Source organism: Cyanistes caeruleus, chromosome Z (genome assembly GCF_971803275.1).
Source record: "Cyanistes caeruleus chromosome Z, bCyaCae1.hap1.1, whole genome shotgun sequence".
NCBI lineage: Eukaryota > Metazoa > Chordata > Aves > Passeriformes > Paridae > Cyanistes > Cyanistes caeruleus.
The window spans coordinates 20,933,710-20,954,742 of NC_141732.1; the positions used below are offsets into that span (position 1 = coordinate 20,933,710).

Here is a 21,033-nt window from a genome sequence, read left to right on the forward strand (position 1 = left end):
GCCCCGACCGCCTCCGGCCGCCCCGGCAGCCGCCGCGGCGGTGCAGTCTGCGGGCGAGGCGAGGCCGGCGCCGCTCCGGAGGCTGCGCGGGGCGGGCTCAGCGCTGCCAGGGCCGCGCGTTCTCCGGCCGGGGCCGGGGCGCTGACGGCCGCCTCTCGCCGCGCCGTTACTCAGCACAGCCGGCGTCCCCACACCTCACCGACCCGGCAGTCGGGAGAGCGCGGGGCCGCCGAGCGGAGCTCCAGGTGCAGGTAGGGGCTGTCCTCCGCCGGCGCGGCGGGGATGGACGGTGTGCGGGTGACCCGCTGCCGCGGTGTGTGGGCGAGTTGTTTCCTCCTCGCAGGTCCGTCCGTGTCTCTTCCCCCGCTCGGACCCGCGGCCCGTCCGCACCGCCTGGCGCGGGCGTGTGTCGGCCCCTGGGGCGAGCGGAAGGGCCCGCGGCAGCCACCGGCGTTTCCTCAGAGAGGCGGGCGGCGCGGCTTCGGTCTCAGGCGCGAGCCGGGCGGGGAGCTGCCGGCCCCGGCCACCTTTCTGGCCGCGTCCCTGTGCCGCTGGGCTCGGGGGTGTCTGGGGGTGTCGCCTGCCTCAGGGTGCCCGGGTGCTGTGGGCGACCTGTCCCGGTGCTGCCGTCTCCCTGGTCTTGCCCTGGACTCCTTTGTTGGCAACGGGCGCCCTGACTTGTACACGCTTGCTAAAGTCCGGCTTTTCGCGGCTCCGAACAGTGCCTTTGAGTCGCTGCTGAGGACTTCTGCGGAACCCTCTTCAAATGCGGACGCCTGAGGAGTTAATTTAGCTCCCGCCAGCCTGGTTAAGTTTATTCCTTCAGCTTCTGCTTTTGAGGGTGGGAGTGACGGTGCCCTCAACATTGCTCTCAGGTATTACCGATATAAAAATTTGGAGTATTTGTTCAGTAATTAAGGAGGAAGTTGGCGGCTGCGGAAATCAGAGTAGAACCACCTGAGCGCGGAGCGGTGTGCAGGGCGGAGCTCCTCGCTGGTGGCCGGCTGGAACACAGCGGGGCTTCAGCTCCCACGGCTTTAGCAGGGCAGGTCCGGGCTGTATGTCCAAGGCCTTATGTAATCGACTTCATCCTGCAGTTGTCTATCTGGAACCTTTAGAGGTTAATTTGTTCTTGGGATGATAAAGGATGTCTGGATTTTTCAGTGGGAATTTCCTGTATTCCCTTTCTTTTTTATTTTTTTTATTTTTTTTTTTTTTTTTTTTCAGCTGTGCCCCTAGGTTTTGATATATACGAAGTAACCAGCAGAGGATGTATATTGCCTCTCTATTTAAGAGAGCTAGAAATTGTAAGACTAGCAATGGTGTTTATTTGTTTAGAATCAAATTAACCAAAGTAAAGTTTTCGTTCCATCAGGCTTCTCTGTTTTCCTGCAGTATACTTTGTCCTTTGAAAACTACCTTGAATAGTTACTTCACAGTAATTTCTTAAGTATAGCTTTTTCATAATTGAATTGACTTTCTTTTGTGTTGTTTTCTGGACTTACTATGTATTCTTTCTTAATGTTCTCTTAATCAGACACTTAAGGACACTTTATCAGACATTCTTTCTTACTGAATATTTTATTGCTTTAACTGTTGGACTAGTTAAAGGATGTTCATATCCTTCTGTTCCATTTTTAATATAACACAGATGTTGAAATAAGTATTGGTACTATAAGTATTGGTACTTCAGCAGTGGCTTGAACTCAAATTTTTGTTGTATTGTGTTCAGTCAAAGTGTGAGGGAAAATACTTCAGAATTTCTTGTTTCAGCAGTATATAATGGACACTAAAGATGAAAAAAACCCAATCAGTCAACAAACCCACAATCAAAATACACACAAATAGCAACCAAGCAAAAAAAATCCCCAGCAATTTTAATATCTTGCCCGTTATGGTTTGAACAACACTTAAAGTTCCAAACCAGTAGCTATATTTATGAGTTTGGCTTTGTTCTTGTGAATAGTTCGCATGAAATAGGCACTTTAATTTAAATAAACAATTAGAATAATTTATATTTAATGTAAATATAAGATCTCTAGATAAGTGTTTGCAAGGGTTGGGCTGCTTTTGAGACTAATACATACTAAAGTATTCAAAGGTTCCACTTTCTTGTTATTATGTACAGAGATAAGAGGACAGGAATAATTGCTTATATGAAAAAACTACATTTGTTTTATCCTAGGAATCACAAGATAAATACTTGATCTTAATCTTTAAGATTAAATAGACATTTTTTCTCCTTTTGTCAGCCTTTATGAGAAGGCTAATTGCCACAGAATGAATTAAAATCGCTGTGTGTGGGCACTTTTACATTTGTAATTTTATATGTTAGGTCTTTATTTGTAAGAAAGTTAAAGAAATAAAATTGATAAAATGCTCTGGCTTTCCTTTTAAAAGCTATCCCAAAAGGGTTAAGTAATACAACTTGGGTCTGTTTTATTTCTTAGCCTCTATTGCTGTAGTAGAAGAGTTTCCTGCAGTTTCTTACACAGAATTTTCATACTTAATTCCTATGAAAAATGCTATATAATTTTAAAGAGGATATATGTTTCTTTATTGTATTATTTCTGTGGTTAGTGTATTTTACCAGCTGTTGGAACTGTGCTTGCAGAATAGCACTGATATTTTTATTACTACTGAAAAGTCAAGTAGAAGGTGAGATAGTTTTGTTGTTGGAATGTGTTGATCTCAGGATCTGATGATGCTGTAATGAGCACAGAGATTTACATCATACATGCTCAGAAAGTGTTTGACTGTACCTTAGGTATTCACAACACCTTAGTCAAATGAGTCCCATTAAAGTTACTCATCTATACTTGTGGAACCATATGCTTAAAGTAATCTGGACAAGAGTTGTTTTTGCCTCAGCTTCACTAAGAATCCAGATAAAGCACACATCCAGCTTATTCACACTCTCATGTGAATACAATCCATCACAGTGAGTGACAGACCAGTTCTAGCATAATAAAAACATTGTTTGCATTTAGTTGGAACTATTCGCCTGTGAATGTTCAGTACATGTTTCGTGTCAGATTGGTTCAGTTAGTGACCTGCTGTTTTTCTTAGGTCTTCTGAGTGAAGAAAGTGGCATGTATTTGTTTAAAAGAAAAGAATTGTTGTTAGCCATGATTTAATTGGAGAGTAATTCTGGAATCAGAATCTTTTGTTTCAGTAGGCATATTTTCCATTGGATTAAAAGATCAATATATAAAGCCTGCATTAGTCTAGCACAGGAGAGGAATAATACTTCATCTGTGGTCTTCAGCATGTCATTTGCCATATCTGGTGATTGCCAGATTTAAGCTGTTTTGGGGACAGTACCACCACATCAGCTGATTGACTGTGGTTTACTTCAGTACTGCGCTGTGTGTGAATCCTTGCAGGCTAGTTTCCAGTCTTCTGAAATTACTTTGGCCAATAGCAAATGTTTTCTGAGTGAGATCATATTTGTAGTGTTGCTGGGCTGTTTATACTTAGAAATAATGTAAAATCCTGTTCTAATTCTTTCTGACAAGTGGATTTGGAAGAAATAAGAAATTCTGTAGCTATTGATGTATGCTGGTGTAGAGTGCAATATGCTGTTCCTGGGCAGAACAAATTATTTATGTCTCACTTTTGGATGTACAAATTCTTTTAAATTTTTCACAAAAAAAAAATAAAAATCAGCCAGTAGAATAAAATGTAATATCTAACTTCACCTTCAGCGTTTCTGTAAAGGTGGGAAAACTCACTCAGAACAGATCCATAATAGTCTTTGATCAAAATAGGAGTGGTTTTGAGTATTGGGTCATAAGTACTTGGGGAAAAAAGCATGTTGAGGCATCACAGGAGCTTCTCTGAACTGCAAAGATGAACTCATTCAGTGAAGGTGAAAGAAGGTGTTTCTTTGGTGCTCATATTTATAAGAGAAGTAAAGAAAAAACTGATTCACACCACCACCGCTGCCCACTCTCCCCAAAACAATAGGATTTTTACTTTGCATAACACAATCCAAACGTTTTACTAAGGCTTTCTCCATAGACTTCTTCTATTTATCCTGACTTGTGGGTATAATTGAAACTTAATATTCACATAATCTTATCTGACAGGGATAAGTTATTCCAAATTTGAGTGACTAATTGTGCTGATAAATAAAAAGATTATTGTTACTTCAGCTGGCAGGAATATGGTCTTTTATTCAGGATCTTCTTTAAAAGCCTACCTACCTTCTTATGGGAGCTGATCAGTACTTCTTGCCATATCCTCTAAATGGGTAGTGTTGATCTCCCATGTTTAAGCATCTGTGGTTTCCCTGTGTTTTGACTAAAACTAGGGACCTGGGGTGAAAACTCTAAGCTGGAAGGAAAGGAAGAGACAATTTACACATCCAAAAATACAGATAGTTCTTCTGTGATATAAGGTGTTTTTGTAGCACAGTTCTTAAAGCTTACTTTAAAAGAAATTTACACATGTAAACTACGCTTCTGTACAAATTTAAGGAAAAAAAATTTGAAATATCTAAATATTGTTAGGTATTAAAGTTAGCAATAAGATCTTCTTGTTTTATTGGATGACCCAAATACTTCTGGAACAGCATGGTACTGTTGACAGCTGAAATCTGCTTATTTTGTAGCTTGACTCAAAGCCAGCATGTGAAACTGTGTTTATGTTATAGGGAACTGTGAGGAGATGAACTTGGGAACTGTAGGTAGATTTGGTATGAAAAAGTTGTTTGAGATGAGATGCCTTAACACAAGGGAAGTAGTGTAAATGCTTATCTTTGGGGTGCTGCTTTCCAGCACTGTTCTTGTCAAATTTCATTGCCCTTATCATCTCTGAGAAGTATTGCAGCAACAAAGGATTCCCCCCGCCCTCCTCTTCCCACTGCTCTAAATTAAGGGAACACATTATCTGCTTTAAGGGCAACTGTATCTTTACCAAGCTTGCTTTAGGTGTTAGGGTTTTTTAGGTGTTTCCTTTTTTTTCTCCTCCCCACCCACTGTTAAAACCAATGCATTGGTATTATAGATTATATTATAGATTATATTGCTTTAACAAATATCTGTGATAGTGTTTAGTTTGGATGTGTTTCTTAAAGCATGAAAAGAAACCCCAATTGTGTCTATTATACAATCCAAATTCCTGTGTGCAATACAGCTAAGAATTTATTTGAAGGTTTTCAAAACATTTAGGTCAGCAAGTATGAGGAGCAAAGATAAGTTTATGGTTACATTTTCCTGTACCAAAGCTCTACGGTGTTTGCTAAGCCAGAAGCATCATCATGTTTTGTCTTCTAAATTTTGACCTTCATGCAGCCTTCATACTTCTGATAGTGCTTGCAGGAGCCCATACCTCATGATTGCAATACGTATTCATTGTATTTAGGAATTGCTGTAGTGATTTTTAGCTGCAGAAATCTGCATAATCTTAGTATGCTGCAACTCTGGAACAACTTTTGATTGTTCTTTATCACAGATGTATTTGTGAGTGGGAAGAACACTCTTTTTTAATGTCTTAAGATGAGGAACTTCATTTCCTCCAAAGAGACTCCAAAACTCATTTTTATTCTTTCTGTGGGTAATCGTGTTTTACTTTTGATATCTGGCAGGGCTGTGGAGTTGTCACTCCTCTTTAATAATATACTCATTGTGAAATAACTAATAATATTAAATTAGATATTATATGGAAATACACATATATGTATTTAAGTCTGTGTTTTGTTCAAAATTATGCATGAATGTTCAAAAGTTATGCATTTTCTAGAGATGTTGTGTTTACATTTTTTTAAGTTGGAGATTTTTAATGTCAGATTGTATCTGGAAACTGATACTATTCTCTCTTCCCATTTCAGACTAGAAGATGAATAATCTTTCCTTTAGTGAACTGTGTTGCCTGTTCTGTTGTCCACCATGTCCAGGGAAAATTGCCTCCAAACTGGCGTTCTTACCTCCTGATCCCACATACACACTGATGTGTGATGAGAGTGGTAGTCGCTGGACTTTACATCTCTCAGAGCGAGCAGACTGGCAATATTCTTCTAGAGAAAAAGATGCCATTGAGTGCTTCATGACTAGAACATGTAAAGGCAACAGGATTGCCTGTATGTTTGTGCGTTGCTCACCTAATGCCAAGTACACTTTGCTCTTCTCACATGGAAATGCTGTTGACCTGGGTCAGATGAGCAGCTTTTATATAGGACTGGGTTCACGGATCAATTGCAACATATTCTCCTATGATTATTCTGGATATGGTGCAAGTTCTGGGAAGCCGACAGAGAAGAATCTGTATGCTGATATTGATGCTGCTTGGGTGGCTCTTAGGACAAGGTAAGACATTAGATACTATTTTTTTTTTTTTTTTACAGTATGCTTGTCAAATATTTTTATTTTACATGCATCAGTAGTTGAAACAGCAGTGCTGTGATTTAGAATTAGTGGGTTCATATCCAAGCTGATTGGTGGTGCCTGCTGCTGAAGGCACTGTCAGTATTAAGCAGGCTCAGTGTATGTTGTTTACATACTGGAAAAGTAGAAATGGATTTAAATTTAATAAGCTGTGCTTTAGTCTTGAATGATTAGAGGATCATCCTTATTGTCATAGTTTGGAGTCTTCTCAGCTGCAAAAATTAAAAAGGTGGGAAAAATCCATAATAATTGATACCCAGTAATAAACCCACTGTTGTGATGTGGATGTGAGAAAATGCAAGTTGTTTCTTCAGATAGTTTCCATCACCTGCTTTTTTTTGTAGGGATGGGCAGAGTAAAAGCTGGTACAAGAGAATTTGGTGAGATTCTATTTCTGTATGGTGTTGAGATCACCTTGGTTTCAGAATTTTGACTAGCAACTACAGCATTTCCAAAGAGAGAAACATCTTTTGCTTTATATAGAAAGCTATCTTCACAAAATATAATGTGTGGGAGAGGTTGTAATGGATCTGTGTAAATACCTTATGGTGGGAACAAAAAAGGAGGAATTTGCGGCAGTGGTATTAACTCAAGCAGAATAAAATGGACAGGAAAAATATGCAAATGGAAAGATGTTATTTCAGCAATTTCTGTGTTCTATGCCTCTGTTTTTGTGGGAGATAAAATAGCAACATGAGAGACTCAGAATGCATTCACTGATACAGGTGAGAACCCTTGAGAATCCTGTACCAAATAAGTACAGCTTCACTAATTCACCATATTTTTTTTCATTTAGCTCAGTATTTTTCTCATGTTACAAATACCCAGACTACAAAGACTATTTTTTAAAATACTATACAATCATAAGAATAACTGCTCACCAAAAAAATCCCAGCACACTGCATATTTTACACCAAAAAGGTATAAAAACCTGAAGTGTGTTGTTATGGCTTGAGCATCCTGTTTAATAATTATAGTATCAGGGATATGACTTAGTGTAAGGGCATGTGGACTTTAAATCCTGGATCCTGATAATTGTCACAGTGAGTTTAGAACTTCATCAATGTAGTATTAATGAGCAGATTATCCCTTTTCAGTGTTTTAAATACACATTTAGTCTTGCATTTCTTTTATAACAGTATGATACTTCTTTTCAAATAAGCATATGTTATCCATGTATTAAATAGGGAAAAGCTTATTATCATAAACCTCATTCAACCACAGGAGACAGATTTTCAGCTTAATCTATTCAAAAACATGCATACTAGGTTGTTATATTAGCTCTTGGTGTTTATTTTTATTACAGTGGAAAGTTGAGATATAACTGTTCCGTAAGCTAAGAGCCTGCCATCGGTGCACTGTTGACTGTGGCTTGTTGCTGGTAGGTGTAGGTGCTTGTGGGTGATGTAGACATTGGCTACTCAGTGAAGGACCCAGTAATGGTTACCAAAAGCACGATGTGGCTTATGAACAATGTGAAAGACAGTCTAAATTATTAAAATGTAACAGAAAATGGAAGAGAATTAGATGGTGAAACGTAGTACTTTACAGATTGTCAGTTTACAGACTCTGTTTAATAAACTAATTTGTAATTATTCTCTTCTTCCTCATAATGAATGAATGAATGGAAAATCTGCAAGGAAATGGGATTGCAGTTTGAATTCTCACCTCAATTCTTAAGCAATGAAGTCTACTTTCTCTAAACAAATGAGATTGTTCATAATTGATAGGACACAGTTTAAATGGCTTTAAACTGAAAGAGGGTAGATTGAGATTATATATAAGAAAGAAATTCTTCTCTGTGAGTGTGGTGAAGCACTAGAAGAGGTTGCCCAAAAATGTTGCCAAGAGAAGAACTGGTTGCCCAGAGAAATTGTGGGCAACTTCCTTATCCCTGTAAGTGTTCAAGGCCAGGTTGAATGGAACTTTCAGCAGATTGGTGTAGTGGAAAGTATCCTTGCCCATGGCAGGGAAAGTGGAATTACAGGATCTTTAAAGGGATGCCTTCCAACCCTATGGAACCCTATTCTATGATTGTAATGCCCCATCTGTAATTCTGTAGACTGTAGAAAGTTTACATTGGTCTGCCCAACTTGTGAATTTCACACGTGGGAACTGAATGTGGTCTACTGCTGAGAAAGAGGTTGGTGTTACCAGTTACACCTGTAGTATTTAGAAGAGGTTTCCAATTGGCCAGCCTGGTCTCATCCTTGTATCTGAATGCTGGATGTATCAGGGAGAAACTCAGTGCATGGCTCTGGATATTCTGGCTCAAAGTTTGGTTATCCAGCTATAGTATTCTCTTGAGACCTGAGACATTGCTCAGCTGTGTTAAAATTCTCAATGAATATCTGGATTAGAACAGAGCCTTTGAGCATTTGCTGCAGCCCTGATTCACTTTCATAGCATAGCCCGTTCTGTCAGTTTCACACTGGCACTATCTTTAACATTTATAACTAATTCTGAAAAAACAAATGAATTCAACAGATTGTTTGCAGGATAAATTGAGTATAGCTGCAATTCCTTGTTGATAAGAGAGGGACCTTAGAGTTTGTGCCTCACAGTTTGTGATGTGATGAAGAAAATAATTAATTACCTTATGAGAAATTACCTTTGGAGATTGATCACAGTGACCCATAGCTCCCTGCATTCCCTGTTCTGAAAAATGGAATCATAGAACCCAGCACTGAAAGGTATTTCTGAGGTGATTGAAATGCTGATGCAGGCTTAATTCTACAGTCAACAAAACTGCTTGTGGTAAAGATTTGTTAGCATCCTAAGTTTTGTGTCTTGGAAAGACAATCCATATACTCACCTATAAAACAGCACAGGTGTTCAATGGGGACTGGGCACCTGGGATGAAATAGTCTGGAACTCATACTGAGGGTGATGATGAGATTTTGTTGTGAATATTAATATTCATATAAATTAATAAAGAAAACGAATTTGACAGTCTATCAAAACAGGTAAACAGCAGATGTAGATGCTGAGTTGTGTCTCTATTCTTTACCTTCTTTGAGTATGTTAATAGGAAGCAGTAGCTACTACCTATATGCATGACAGTCATGAAAGAGGGTGCTGTGATTCACTTCCTTCACCAGGTTTGAAAAAGTTGTCCATTGTTGCATATTCATGTGCATGGGACTATATAAAAGCTGCAAGCGAGGACATTCTTTTTCCAGCTGTCATAGCTAAGCTAGCAAGTGTTGAAATACCAGGAGTCATTTTGGGATACGCCTGTTTTCTGCTTTCTTGTCTCTGAAGGCCTTTGATGACACCCTAGCAAGGGTGGAAAGGTTTAACCAGCCCCAGGCAAATGCAGGGCAAGTGGTGCTCATTCAGAAACCTCTGAAGATGTGCCAGATTGCCTCATGACCAGATTTACCTGTAATAAGGCAAACAGTCCTTTCATTGTTGCTTATCATGGACTGCATAATAATTGAAAAATTTAAGGGTAAATCTCACAAATAGATGTTGTGTCAAAGTGGACAGAATGTCCATAAATTGAACAGCCAGACATAGGAATAATAGTGAACCTCTTCAGATGTTGGCCAAAAGTGTTCATTTGGCAATTCACAAATTACTTTTTTATTCAGAAGTAGAACAGGTGGGGGTGGCTCAGCTAGAAGCTGAAGTACTGTAACTTTGTACAGTACTGTGCAAATTTGGAGAGAAATTGAGTTTTTGTTTAAATTCATAGGGAATAGTAGCTCAATTATCAAGGAAGAGAAATCTTGACAACAGAACAAGTGTAGTGGTAGCATTTTGAAGTTTAGAAAAGGCCAAACTGTCATGAAAGAGGCAGAGAAGGTGCAGTTTGTTGATTATAATATGGACCGTGGGCTTGCTTCTCATAAAACAGTTTCTTTCTTCTTCTCCCAATGTAAAATATTGTATGGTGTCTTGGTTTTGGAAGACAGGTGTGTCTGGTAGGGAGGGCAGGGGCCTCCCTTGGAATGGAAATATAGACCCCCTCCCTCCAAATTATTATAGTTTTGAAATCAAGGGGCTCTTAGGCAGAGATGTGGGGATAGGAATAACAGTTCTTTACTGGTATAACCAGGCAAACAAACAACAATAACTACAGTAATAGCAAGAAAACAGAACCAGGGACCCCGTGACAGCTTTTCTCGGCTGAGACAGGAAGGGATGGAGGAGAGGCTTTGTTTCACAAACCCCCTCGGGCAGGCAGTCCCGGTGCTCCTGCAGGGCTCTGAGGAACAGTCGGCTGGAACAGCAGGAATGAGCTGAGATCCTGGGCCGGTGGCTGAGGTGTATCAGCAGCTCTGCGGCGGTACCTGGCACTGCCACATGTCCCAGCAGGACAGGGGGTGCGAGGCCACCAACAAAGAGGGGAGAAGGAGAAGCAGCAGCAGCTCCGTCTGGGTGATGGCGAAATTCCCTTCTCCAAGCCGCAACAACTTGGAAAGAGTTTCTCGCTCTCAAGCCCAAGAAACCAGCCAGCCCTCAGCCGCCCCGCCCTCCTCATCTCCTGCTCCCCTTCCCCCCTGGGCCCAGCCGAACTCCCCGTGTTTCTCAAGCACCCAACAAGTACCAGCAATCAGGTTTCCCCGCAATTAATGGGCAAAAAATTCCATTAGTGAGACGGAACAAAAGGAAGGACACCCAACCCTCAACATATGCACAAGAAGGGGAATGTGCACACCAGTTGAGGAAGAGCTGTATGCTCCTGAATTTTATTCGTGGCCTGGAATGTTGATAGTTACAGGTGTGGATAATGTTCATGTCCTCCATGTTCTGCAACTTGCAGTTTAATTTCATGTGTTATGTCCATGATGACAAAAGATGCTGGATGTGCATTGAAAATGCCCTCAGGATGTTCCCCCTTGTTCTATGTGCCTCCAGTGCTTCATCTGTAAATGTGTGTGTTGCCATAGCTTGACAAGCTGTAGCTTCTCTAGAGCATCTAGTGTAAGCCTAAACAGGTACTATGGAAAATGCACCCTTCTAAGCTTGATCTCATCGATACTTAAGAACAGTAGTTGTTTTGTGTCCTTTATGTATATCTAGATCAAAATGGCAGGTATTTTTTAAGAACTTGACAGTGTAGCATGGTAATTGCTGATGGAATTTGTTTCTTAAAGGTAACTGAAGTTAAAAAAACAAAACAAACAAAAAAGAAAAAATCAAAAACTGAAAGAAACAAAAAAACTCTACCTACCTTGTCACAGGCAGGCATGCATTTTGTAGTTTGCTTATTGCACATCATGGTAACCTGATACATATCCAGTGAATATATAAAATAAGGTGAATATCCAATGTAAGTGATGTACTTCTAATTGAAGTGTTCAAGGAAAGGTCAGATAGCACTTTGAGCAACTTCATTCAGTGAAATATTACCTCCCTATGTCAGAGGCCTGGACTATATCACATTCCAACTTAAATTGTTCTATGACTGCATGAAGAGGGAAAAAAAGAGAATGGAGGGGCAGAGAAAAGGTGGACCCACCAGTAAGATAAGTGTTTAGGAAAGTGCAGAAAAGGTCTTGTTACAAAGACAGCAATATCAAGGAAATAGTGAAACAATTTCTGCTTAATCACATGAAGTTCATTATTAATGGAAATAAAAAGAATATTTCATTGCTGTTCAGCAGTTATTTTTCTACCAGAGGCTGAAAAGATCAGGCCAAGAGTGTTTAGGGTTGCTTCTTTTACAGGAGACCATCCATATCTGGTCAGGATATGTAAGGCCACAGAAAAGATTCTGGCTTTCTTGGTGTTAGGGTGGGCCCTGGTTCCAGGCAGTGGAGCAGTTGGGACAGTTACAACAACTTATTGTCTTGGTCCTTCCTTAGCCCACCAGCGGCATGCTGTTTCCTGCCTGTCACTGAACACAGGCAGCACAAAAGAGCACAAAAGCAGTTGCTCCACTACTCCCAGACAAGATTTATGTAGTTCCTTTTCACGAGCTGATAAAGCCTAATGAGGGGGAACACATTGCTGAACCTGCAAATAGGAAAGTGGTTGTTTTTGGGTTTTTTTTCTGTTTAGCAGTAGCTTAGCTTTGTAGTGACATCAGCCTGTGCCTTTAGTGTGGTGATGAGGCAGAAAGTTGTGAGTGCTCAGACACTCTGTGAGGATGTTAGGAAGCTTACATAACACAGGTTATGTGCTCTTTAAACTCCAGCTGATTTCTGGGCAGGTAAGCTTTAAGAGTGTGAAGGTAGAGGATGAATTGGATGTTGAAAGGAATTGAAATCTCAGTTGCTCTGGGAAAGAGAAAGATGTTGCAGTCAGCCTTTAAACTGTAGAAAATATCAAGTCTTGTACCAGATTTTGCCCAGAATAACTTGTCCACAGGAATAGCACTTTCTCTAAGAAGGTACATCTGTGCATTGCTAGTTTTAAGGTTTTTCTGCCAAGGTCCTTTTTGGTGATTATGGCTTAAAAAAAATCCCCAAACCTAAAAACACCCTCTATAACCTTCAACCCCACACTGAAAGTCTGTCTTTGCTGACACAAGTTATCTAAGATTACCTGAGTGGACAACAGTGTTTACATTAGTCCTATTATCAACATAATGAGCTTCCAAATATACCAACAGTCTTTACAGCATGTCTTTGACCTCTTGTAACCAGAGGAGCTACTTGAAACATATGGCTCTGTAAATGTTCCCCTTCCTCAGAATGGCTTGTACTTAAAAGGCACTGATTAAGAGAACAATGCTAATGTGACTTTTTCTCTTGATCTGACACTCCTCCTTTGGGAGACCAGGTATGTAGTTATCAGATAATTTGATACAAAATTTCTTGGAGCTTAACAGGCTATGAGTCTATAAAAAAAAGTAAATAAATTTCAGTTCAGTAGGGAACTTAGAAACAGTTGCCTTTTTAAGAGATTTTCCTGTTTTAAGTTGCTACTTCTGAAAGATAGCAATAGTTATTGCTATAGATATATATAGATATATAGATATATATATAGATATATATAGATATATATTGTATGTGTATATATATATATATATATGCTTATTTATTTATTTATTTATTGCTATATAAATAAAAGACAGTTAGGCTCTTTATTTTTTCCAAACATTTAAGAAGTCCATTCTATTTGGCTTGCAAGGCTAAGCTTTGGTAGCAGGGGGCTACAGAGGTGCCTTCTGTAAGAAGCAGTCAGAGGCGTCCTCCATGTCTGGCAGAGCCAATCTCTGTCACCTCTAAAGATGGATGTACCACTGGCAAAGGCTGGGCCAATCAGAAATTATGGTAGTGCCTCTGGGATACCATATTTAAGAAGAAGAGCAGGGGAAAAAAATTATTGTGCATTGCATTTCAGCCAGAAAAGAGTGAGAAAATATGATGGTAACATCCTTCAGACACCAGGGTCAGTGGGGAAGGAGGAGCAGGAGGTGCTTCAGGGATGGGGGCTGAGATTCCCCTGCAGCCTGTGGTGCAGACCATGGTGTGAAGCAGCTGCACCCCTGCAGCCCTTGGAGATCCACAGGGATGCAGAGATCCACCCACAGCCCAGGGAGGATTTCTGAAGGGGATCATTAGAGGGATGCCTGAAGGGAGGCTGTGACCCCATGGGAGAGCTGTGGAGAGAGGAGCCCACCCTGGAGCAGCCTATCCTTGAAGCACAGCACCCCATGGGAGAGCAACCCACACTGCAGCAGTTTGAGGGGGACTGTTGCCTGTGGGACAGACTCACATCAGAGAAGTTCATGGAGAACTGTCTCCATGAGAGGGATGCTGTGGTGAGCAGGGGAAGGACTCCTCACCCTGAGCAGTGAGAGAAACAACATCTAATGAACTGACCACAACCCCCATTCCCTGTCTCCCTGCGCTGCTGGGGTAGGTGGTAGAGCTGGGAAGGAGAGGGCGTGGGGGGGAGGTGTTTTTAAGGTCTGTTTTACTTCTCATTATCCTGCTTTGATTCTGTTAGTAATAAAATCAATTAATATCTCTAAATCTAGCCTGTTCTGCCCATGATGGTATTTGGTGAGCGATCCTTACAGTCCTTATCTCAGCCCACAAACCCTTTACTAGATTTTCTCTCCTCTGTCCAGCTGTGGAGCAGAGTGAGAGAGCTGCTTTTGTGGGTGCCTGGCACCCAGGCAGGGTCAGCCCACTAAACTTTTTCAACAGAAAAGGGAAGACTGGAATGGGTAGATGGAATCTCTGCTTTCCAAGCTGCTTGGACTTTGTTACTGGGGAGGTGGCGGATGATTATTTCGGTTTTCATCCTCTTCAGGCCAGAATATTCAGAGGTCTACCTTGAGCCTCCACTTCTGGCTATTGACCTCTTTATTTCAGTTTACAGATTGCAAAGCATGTAGCTTCTGCTGGGCATTGTGAGGCAATCTATTTGACTGATGGAATAAGGTTTAATCCAGATACCATAAATACTTTTCTTGGTTTATTTTTTTGTAGCCAAAAATCTACCTTCACACTGAAGGAATTTGATCAAAAAATATGAGAAAGAATAATGAGAAAGAGGAGAATATATGTTTCAAAATATACTTTTTAGGTTGTTGTCCTAGGGCAACCCCTGAACTAGGACAGTAGTACTTTAAATTCCTGTATAATGGCCTGTATATCTTGTAAAACTCAACATCCAAGGAAATGTAAGTGTGGTAATTGGCAAGGCCTGTTTGAAATTATTTATCATAACATGCTGTGCAAACTGCATGCCATACTAGTGATGAAATGTGTCAGGTATTAATGCAAGTTTTGTTTGGGTTATGTGGGAAGAAAGGAAGGTGGCACAGTACTTTCAGAATAGACAAAAGTGATGTGAATTGGGAGATGAATTTAAAAGGATGGGTGCTAAGTTCTCAGGTATTTCAGAAGAGATGCAGAAATAGTGAAGGCATTAGATTTGTTTTTTGTTTCAAAGCTTTAATTTATTGTATTTATGTGTGCTGGAATTTTCAGAAAATCTTGTTAGTGATTGAAATTGCTTATTCTTTGAGAACTGTCATGAGGTGAAGGGCCTGCTAATAGTTCCAGGCTGATGATGAAGACTTAGTTTTAGAAGTCTTAATTTGGTCATGATCTGATTATGACTAGAAACTCTTTCTAGGAAACACTGACAGTATTTAAGTAGTCATGATGTAGCAAGATTCCTGTGTCAGGCAGTCTGTCTCTATGCTAATACTTAAAAAGCTTTTACATTTCACTCTATCAGAACCCATTTAAATAAATAGGTGAGTATTAAGTAGACAATGTTAGATGTGAACAGTGGGTTTTAAACCAAATTTAGCAAGTTGTTGACATGCCTAATGAATTCAGCTACTGATACATAACATGTAAGTAATACTACAATCTTGAAATCTTCCTAGATAAATTTTTTTTAACTGTTTATTATATACTAATGCAACTTAGATGACATTTTTTTCTAGCTTATTAAGAAGGACTTGTGGATTTGGGGAAGCTGTTTTGTTGGCTGGTATTTTGAATGTCTTGATACACATGAAGCATTTTTTTCCTAATGGTCCTGATTTTTTAGTCTCTTAGACTTTATTGATTTTAGTGTTTGATTGCCTATACAGTTATTTACCCATGTTTATAAGACACTGGAGAACATTTTTGTTACTTCTGCTGTTCTGACTTTATTGGAGGCATTAAAAATATATTAATTTGATAACTTCTTTACGGGTCTGGATGCCATTATACAGTGTTGGCAGAAAATATGCATACCTTTATTGTAGACATAGTAACAGGTACGCTTTTCTCACTTGATTTTCATTCCTTTTAAAGTGTCAAGAATCAAACTTACCTCATGCTGTTCTACAGTGACATTAGGCTATGCTGCTCTTACTTAAAAAGTTGACCAAGTTTTTAATAATGCATGAGAACAATGATTTGGGTTTGGGTTTTTTGGTTTAGTTTTGGGGCTTTGAGTTTTGTTTTGGAGGTGATGTGGAGGAGTTGGTTTGTTTTATGGGGCTTTGGGGAAGGTGGTTGTTGTTTTGGGTTTTTTGCATATGGGGTTTTCTTGGGTTTGGTATTGATGCAATGAAGTACCTCTTCCTGTTCAAGGTTCTTCCTTTCCCAAGTTTAGATGTGTGTGACCTGTTCTAAGAGTACAGGGCAATGGATCAGCAGCTCACTTTTGTTGCAGACACTGTTCTTGGCCAATTTACCGTTCTCTTCAGAGGCTTTTCCTTTGTAATGGATAGCAATTGCTTTTTTTATTCACACTAATGCTGAGAAATATATTAAACTGACTTGTGTAAGTGTTAACTAGATGTTTCTTTTGTTTGCTTCTGTTTATTGCACTAGGAGGGAAGCTTTTACTTCAGTTCTGTATTCCCTGTTGGGCTGTCTTGCTTGTGGATTAGGTGGATAAGAACAAGCATCTTGGCTATTTCATGGAATGCTCAGTATTGTTATACTGATCACTGTCAGTATGGGCATGCCTTTAGTCTCACTAAATTTATAAACAATGTTACCAGCTTGCAGGTTTTATCAGGTATCAGAAGAGTAAAGCTGACCAAATTTTTGCAGGCTTGATTATGTTTCATGTGATGATAACCAAAGAGCTATTAAGGCTCTAATCAGTTTTGTGTTTTAGGCCCACTGGAGTTAATAGTAAAGACTTTAAACTAGTATATAAGCTACACTACATTCATAAATCCATATTTTAAAAATTAATTCAGTATTTCAATACCATTCAGGCATAAGGAAAGAAAGTACTGCAAACAGAGAGTAAACATAATTGTGTGGTTTAGTCAGGAATGCCATAGAACAGATTTGCTTGTTCTTCTACCAGCTCCTGTTTCATAGTTGATGCCCTTCTGAAAATTTTCATCTTCAGACATGCTTTTTTTGCCTTGCTCTGTAGATTTTTTTTTGTCTGTTTCACTTTATATGACAGTTTTTAAACATTTCTCATTTTCTAGATATGGAATTCGCCCTGAAAATGTGATTATATATGGCCAGAGTATAGGAACGGTGCCATCTGTGGATCTTGCTGCTAGGTATGAAAGTGCTGCTGTAATTCTTCATTCTCCACTGACCTCAGGAATGAGAGTAGCTTTTCCTGATACGAAGAGGACGTACTGCTTCGATGCATTCCCAAAGTAAGTTGAAGGATTTTTTTTTTTTTAATTTAGCATACATTTTCTCTATTACAGAAGCTTTCAGTTAGAAAAACAAATAGTCTGGAAAATTCTCTGAATTTTTTTCCAAAGGCTTAATAAAACAACTGGAGAAAAATTAGTGAATAACATCAAAGAGGAACATTTGATTTGAAGAAGTTTACAAAACTTTATAAACCTTCTAGGCACTTTGCATCTCTAATCATTTTAGTGGATATCTCTAAAGAAGTAATTAATTTTCCTATACATTACATGTAAATCCCTAGTTCTAATAAGTAGTTCTATCCAGTGAATTGTTAGTCTGGATAACTGTGATCAAAGTAATTTGCAATATATTTCTGTAAGACTGAAAAACTAAGTAGATCTTAGTTTAGATCTTAGAAGAAAATTCCTGTCATGTATTTCAGAACTGTGCCACAGTTTTCATGGATATAATCTTTTCCTTACAGCATTGACAAAATTTCTAAAATAACATCTCCTGTCTTAATAATCCATGGAACTGAAGATGAAGTCATTGACTTTTCACATGGCCTGGCATTATTTGAGCGCTGCCAGAGACCTGTAGAACCGCTGTGGGTAGAAGGAGCGGGCCATAATGATGTGGAACTCTATGGACAGTACCTTGAAAGATTAAAACAATTTGTGTCACAGGAACTGGTGAACTTGTAACTTCCGTTGTGTATTTACATGTTTTTTTTCATTTCACTGCAGAACTGCACGCCTTGATAAATATGTAACTTAAAACCTGAATGTTGTGTTTTCAAATCATCTCGGTTGCCTTCATTAAATTTACAGGTAATGATTTGTCAACATAATTAATGAAGGTTTTAATGCCAGCATTACAAACTGGAATTACATCATCATACAGTCAGACTTGTCAGTTCATATTTCTTTGTGTCAGGTTTTTTTCTTCTTAGATGTTAAGGAAAAAAATCACAATGAGTACTGTAAGAAAATTTAATTATAAAAAACCAAATGCTGTAAAAGTGTTGCCAAGTGCTTTAGCATATCAAAAACAAGTTTATAAATATTTTTTAAACATCTCAAGGTGTACTGTGACTCACTCTGTTGCACAGGTGTAATTAAAAAACAAACTTTAAAGTAGTTCTTCTGTGAAAACGTAATAGCCATGAAATTTGAGCAAATACTAATGTATGTAGTAAGAATAAACAGTCACTGGAAATTACTCATGCCCTGTTATAGGGAGAAGCGGGCAAAATAGATATCTTTTTCCGTATTTTTAATTTCTTTTGTGCTTAGTTTTCCTTGAGTTTTGTACTCATGTTGTCCCTTAGCTTTCAGAATAATAAAATGTACCCACTCATGTGCTCAGGAGTCCTAATCTTGCCAAAATAGTGCCACAAGTTATCATTGTTGTAATGCAAATATCATTCACACAATTGCTACTGAGGCCACAGAATACCTCTTTGAAACCAGTAAGACTTTTAAAATCTAGAAGACTTCTTGAACACTGATTTTCTAGAACCACATTGTGTCTTTAAGAAGAACTTTGAAGTTCATTGTAATAAAGAGTTTGCAACTTAGCAATTAACTGATTTGGCTTTATTTTGGATGTTTAGTGTAAAAGCTTATTTTTTTGAGTATTGTATTGACATTTTACTAATAAGGCCTGGGTGGGATGGGAGGAGTGGCAAGAAGAGAATTATTGACATTTTTCTATTAACTCATGGTAAAACAAAACTTAATTTGCCTTTCCTTGAATGCATTTTGGGTGAATGACACTATGAAAAATAAACTTAATTATATGTAGCCTAATTGTAAACAAAATAATATTCCAAAAATACACACTGTGCTTTTAAGGCCTTATGTAGTTTAATTGTTCTGCTTGGTTTTTTTTTGTGATTGAGACTCTTGTATACTTAAATGTAGCTTTGAGTATTATGAAACTTTGGTTAAGATGTGTTGATTAACAGTAAACAATATTCACAAACTTGCATTTCTTTCTTTTTCTTTTTATTCAAAGAAATAGCAGCAGTTGCTTGTAGTATCAAAATACTTAGCAACTCCCCATTTTTTCAAAGAAATCTGACATCTAAAGCAATAATCCATTGTTCTGAATTTCTTTATCAGCAGCTACTGTTCTGATCACCCTCCCACCCTAATGCCTCACCTTACTACACTTTAGCTTCCTGCTGCAAAGCTGCTTGTAAACTTTTTTTCTGTGATGAATTCTACTATCTTCTTTGACATGAAAAGGAATTCTTGGCTTGTGCACTTTGGTGAGTTAATTGAGCAGAAAGAAATTTGTTCTCAAGCAGCTTGGTTAATGTCTGATTTTTTTGATCAATGATGCTTTAGAGAGCTCTAAAATTCAGAGTGTATTCAGGAACATTACACTTGTAGATTTTCTTCCTAGTTCAAGACTAGTGGATACAGGTGTGTCACTCAGCTTTATTACATCATATTTAATGATGTAATAGTTTGATTTCCTTTTCTTACTACCTTCTAGCCACTATCTCCGATGGAAATCATTACATCATTACAATGTTTAAGTGCTTTCTTTGTGATAAATGAAGCCTGTTTTGAGATTCACCTTCAGGAATTCACAAATAAATAGTGTGGAAGTGCAATGTTCAGTGATATACATTGGGTGTATTTTGGTTGCCTGCCCATTGCAGGCAAATGATCAGCTGCCATCACAAGAGCTGATTGTGCTTGGGGATATTATGGCACTCTGCAATTGAAAAATACAGAAAAGGTGTCATAGCAGTTTTGCTGCTTTTGTTTCTGTGTTTTGTTGAAGCAGAACAAAAGATCTAACAGTGTTTTGTCTTCAGTATGTGCAGCTGTGCTGGATTGCACTGGTGAGTAGAGATTCTGGTCTCTTTTGCACCATTTATGCATGGTTAATTATTGCCAGTGGTGATTTATGTTTTATACCTGTATTTTTCCCAATGATTTGGACATGTGAAGGAATTTAAAAGGGTTTTAGGCATAGCCTAGCCTGGTAGTGCAAACTTGTTAGTGACAGAAAGCCACTCTAGGCTGTTACAATGATGAGGAAAACATTTGATATCCTGATTGTCTTATCCTTATACCATAGTTTTGGTGAAATTGACAATGGGCTGTTGTTTAATGTTACAGATGTAATTGTCTTCTGATAAATAAAGTTGTTTCAGCATTCATTGAAAAGACAATGCCTGTATTTTAAGGGGAAAGAAAAGAGTGGTTTGTGAGCCTTGTGGTGTCATTCCTGGTTTGTTTGGTTTTTTTTCTTTGAAACGTATTTGACAGTAAACTGTCCTTTTCAGTTCTGAAAATCTTGACAAATCAGCTTTCAAAACAAGTTTATATGCAAAATATGTGATTACCTTCTAAAGGTAGGATCTATTTGGGACATGTTTTCCTTTTTATATTCACAGCTTCATAAAACTCCTCTCTCTTTACTCTCCACCTCTGGCCGCAAAGAATTCTAGTGTATGTTCAGTTTGCTACTCTTATTGATGGATTTTAAACTTAGTTTCCTTTTCAAGATTTTTTTTTTTTTTTTATTGGGGAAAAATATTGCTTGTTTATTTTTGGGCTCCTTTAACTGGGAGTCATTGACATTGGTCAACA

The 21,033-nt window shown here is 38.8% G+C and overlaps 1 protein-coding gene across 2 annotated transcripts; it reads left to right on the forward strand.

Moving 5' to 3' along the window:
* Positions 1-5: 5 nt before the first annotated feature.
* ABHD17B (abhydrolase domain containing 17B, depalmitoylase) lies at positions 6-20,607 on the forward strand. Of its 2 annotated transcripts, XM_086869347.1 has the most exons (5): positions 10-251; positions 723-875; positions 5,834-6,308; positions 17,257-17,436; positions 17,904-20,607. In XM_086869347.1, exons 3-5 carry the CDS (start codon positions 5,842-5,844, stop codon positions 18,121-18,123), a joined length of 867 nt encoding a protein of 288 aa, XP_086725473.1. In that variant the 5' UTR covers positions 10-251; positions 723-875; positions 5,834-5,841; the 3' UTR covers positions 18,124-20,607. The 2 variants fall into 2 exon arrangements, with proteins under 2 accessions (XP_086725474.1, XP_086725473.1); XM_086869348.1 differs by lacking the exon at positions 723-875 and having other exon boundaries at positions 6-251.
* Positions 20,608-21,033: the final 426 nt, after the last annotated feature.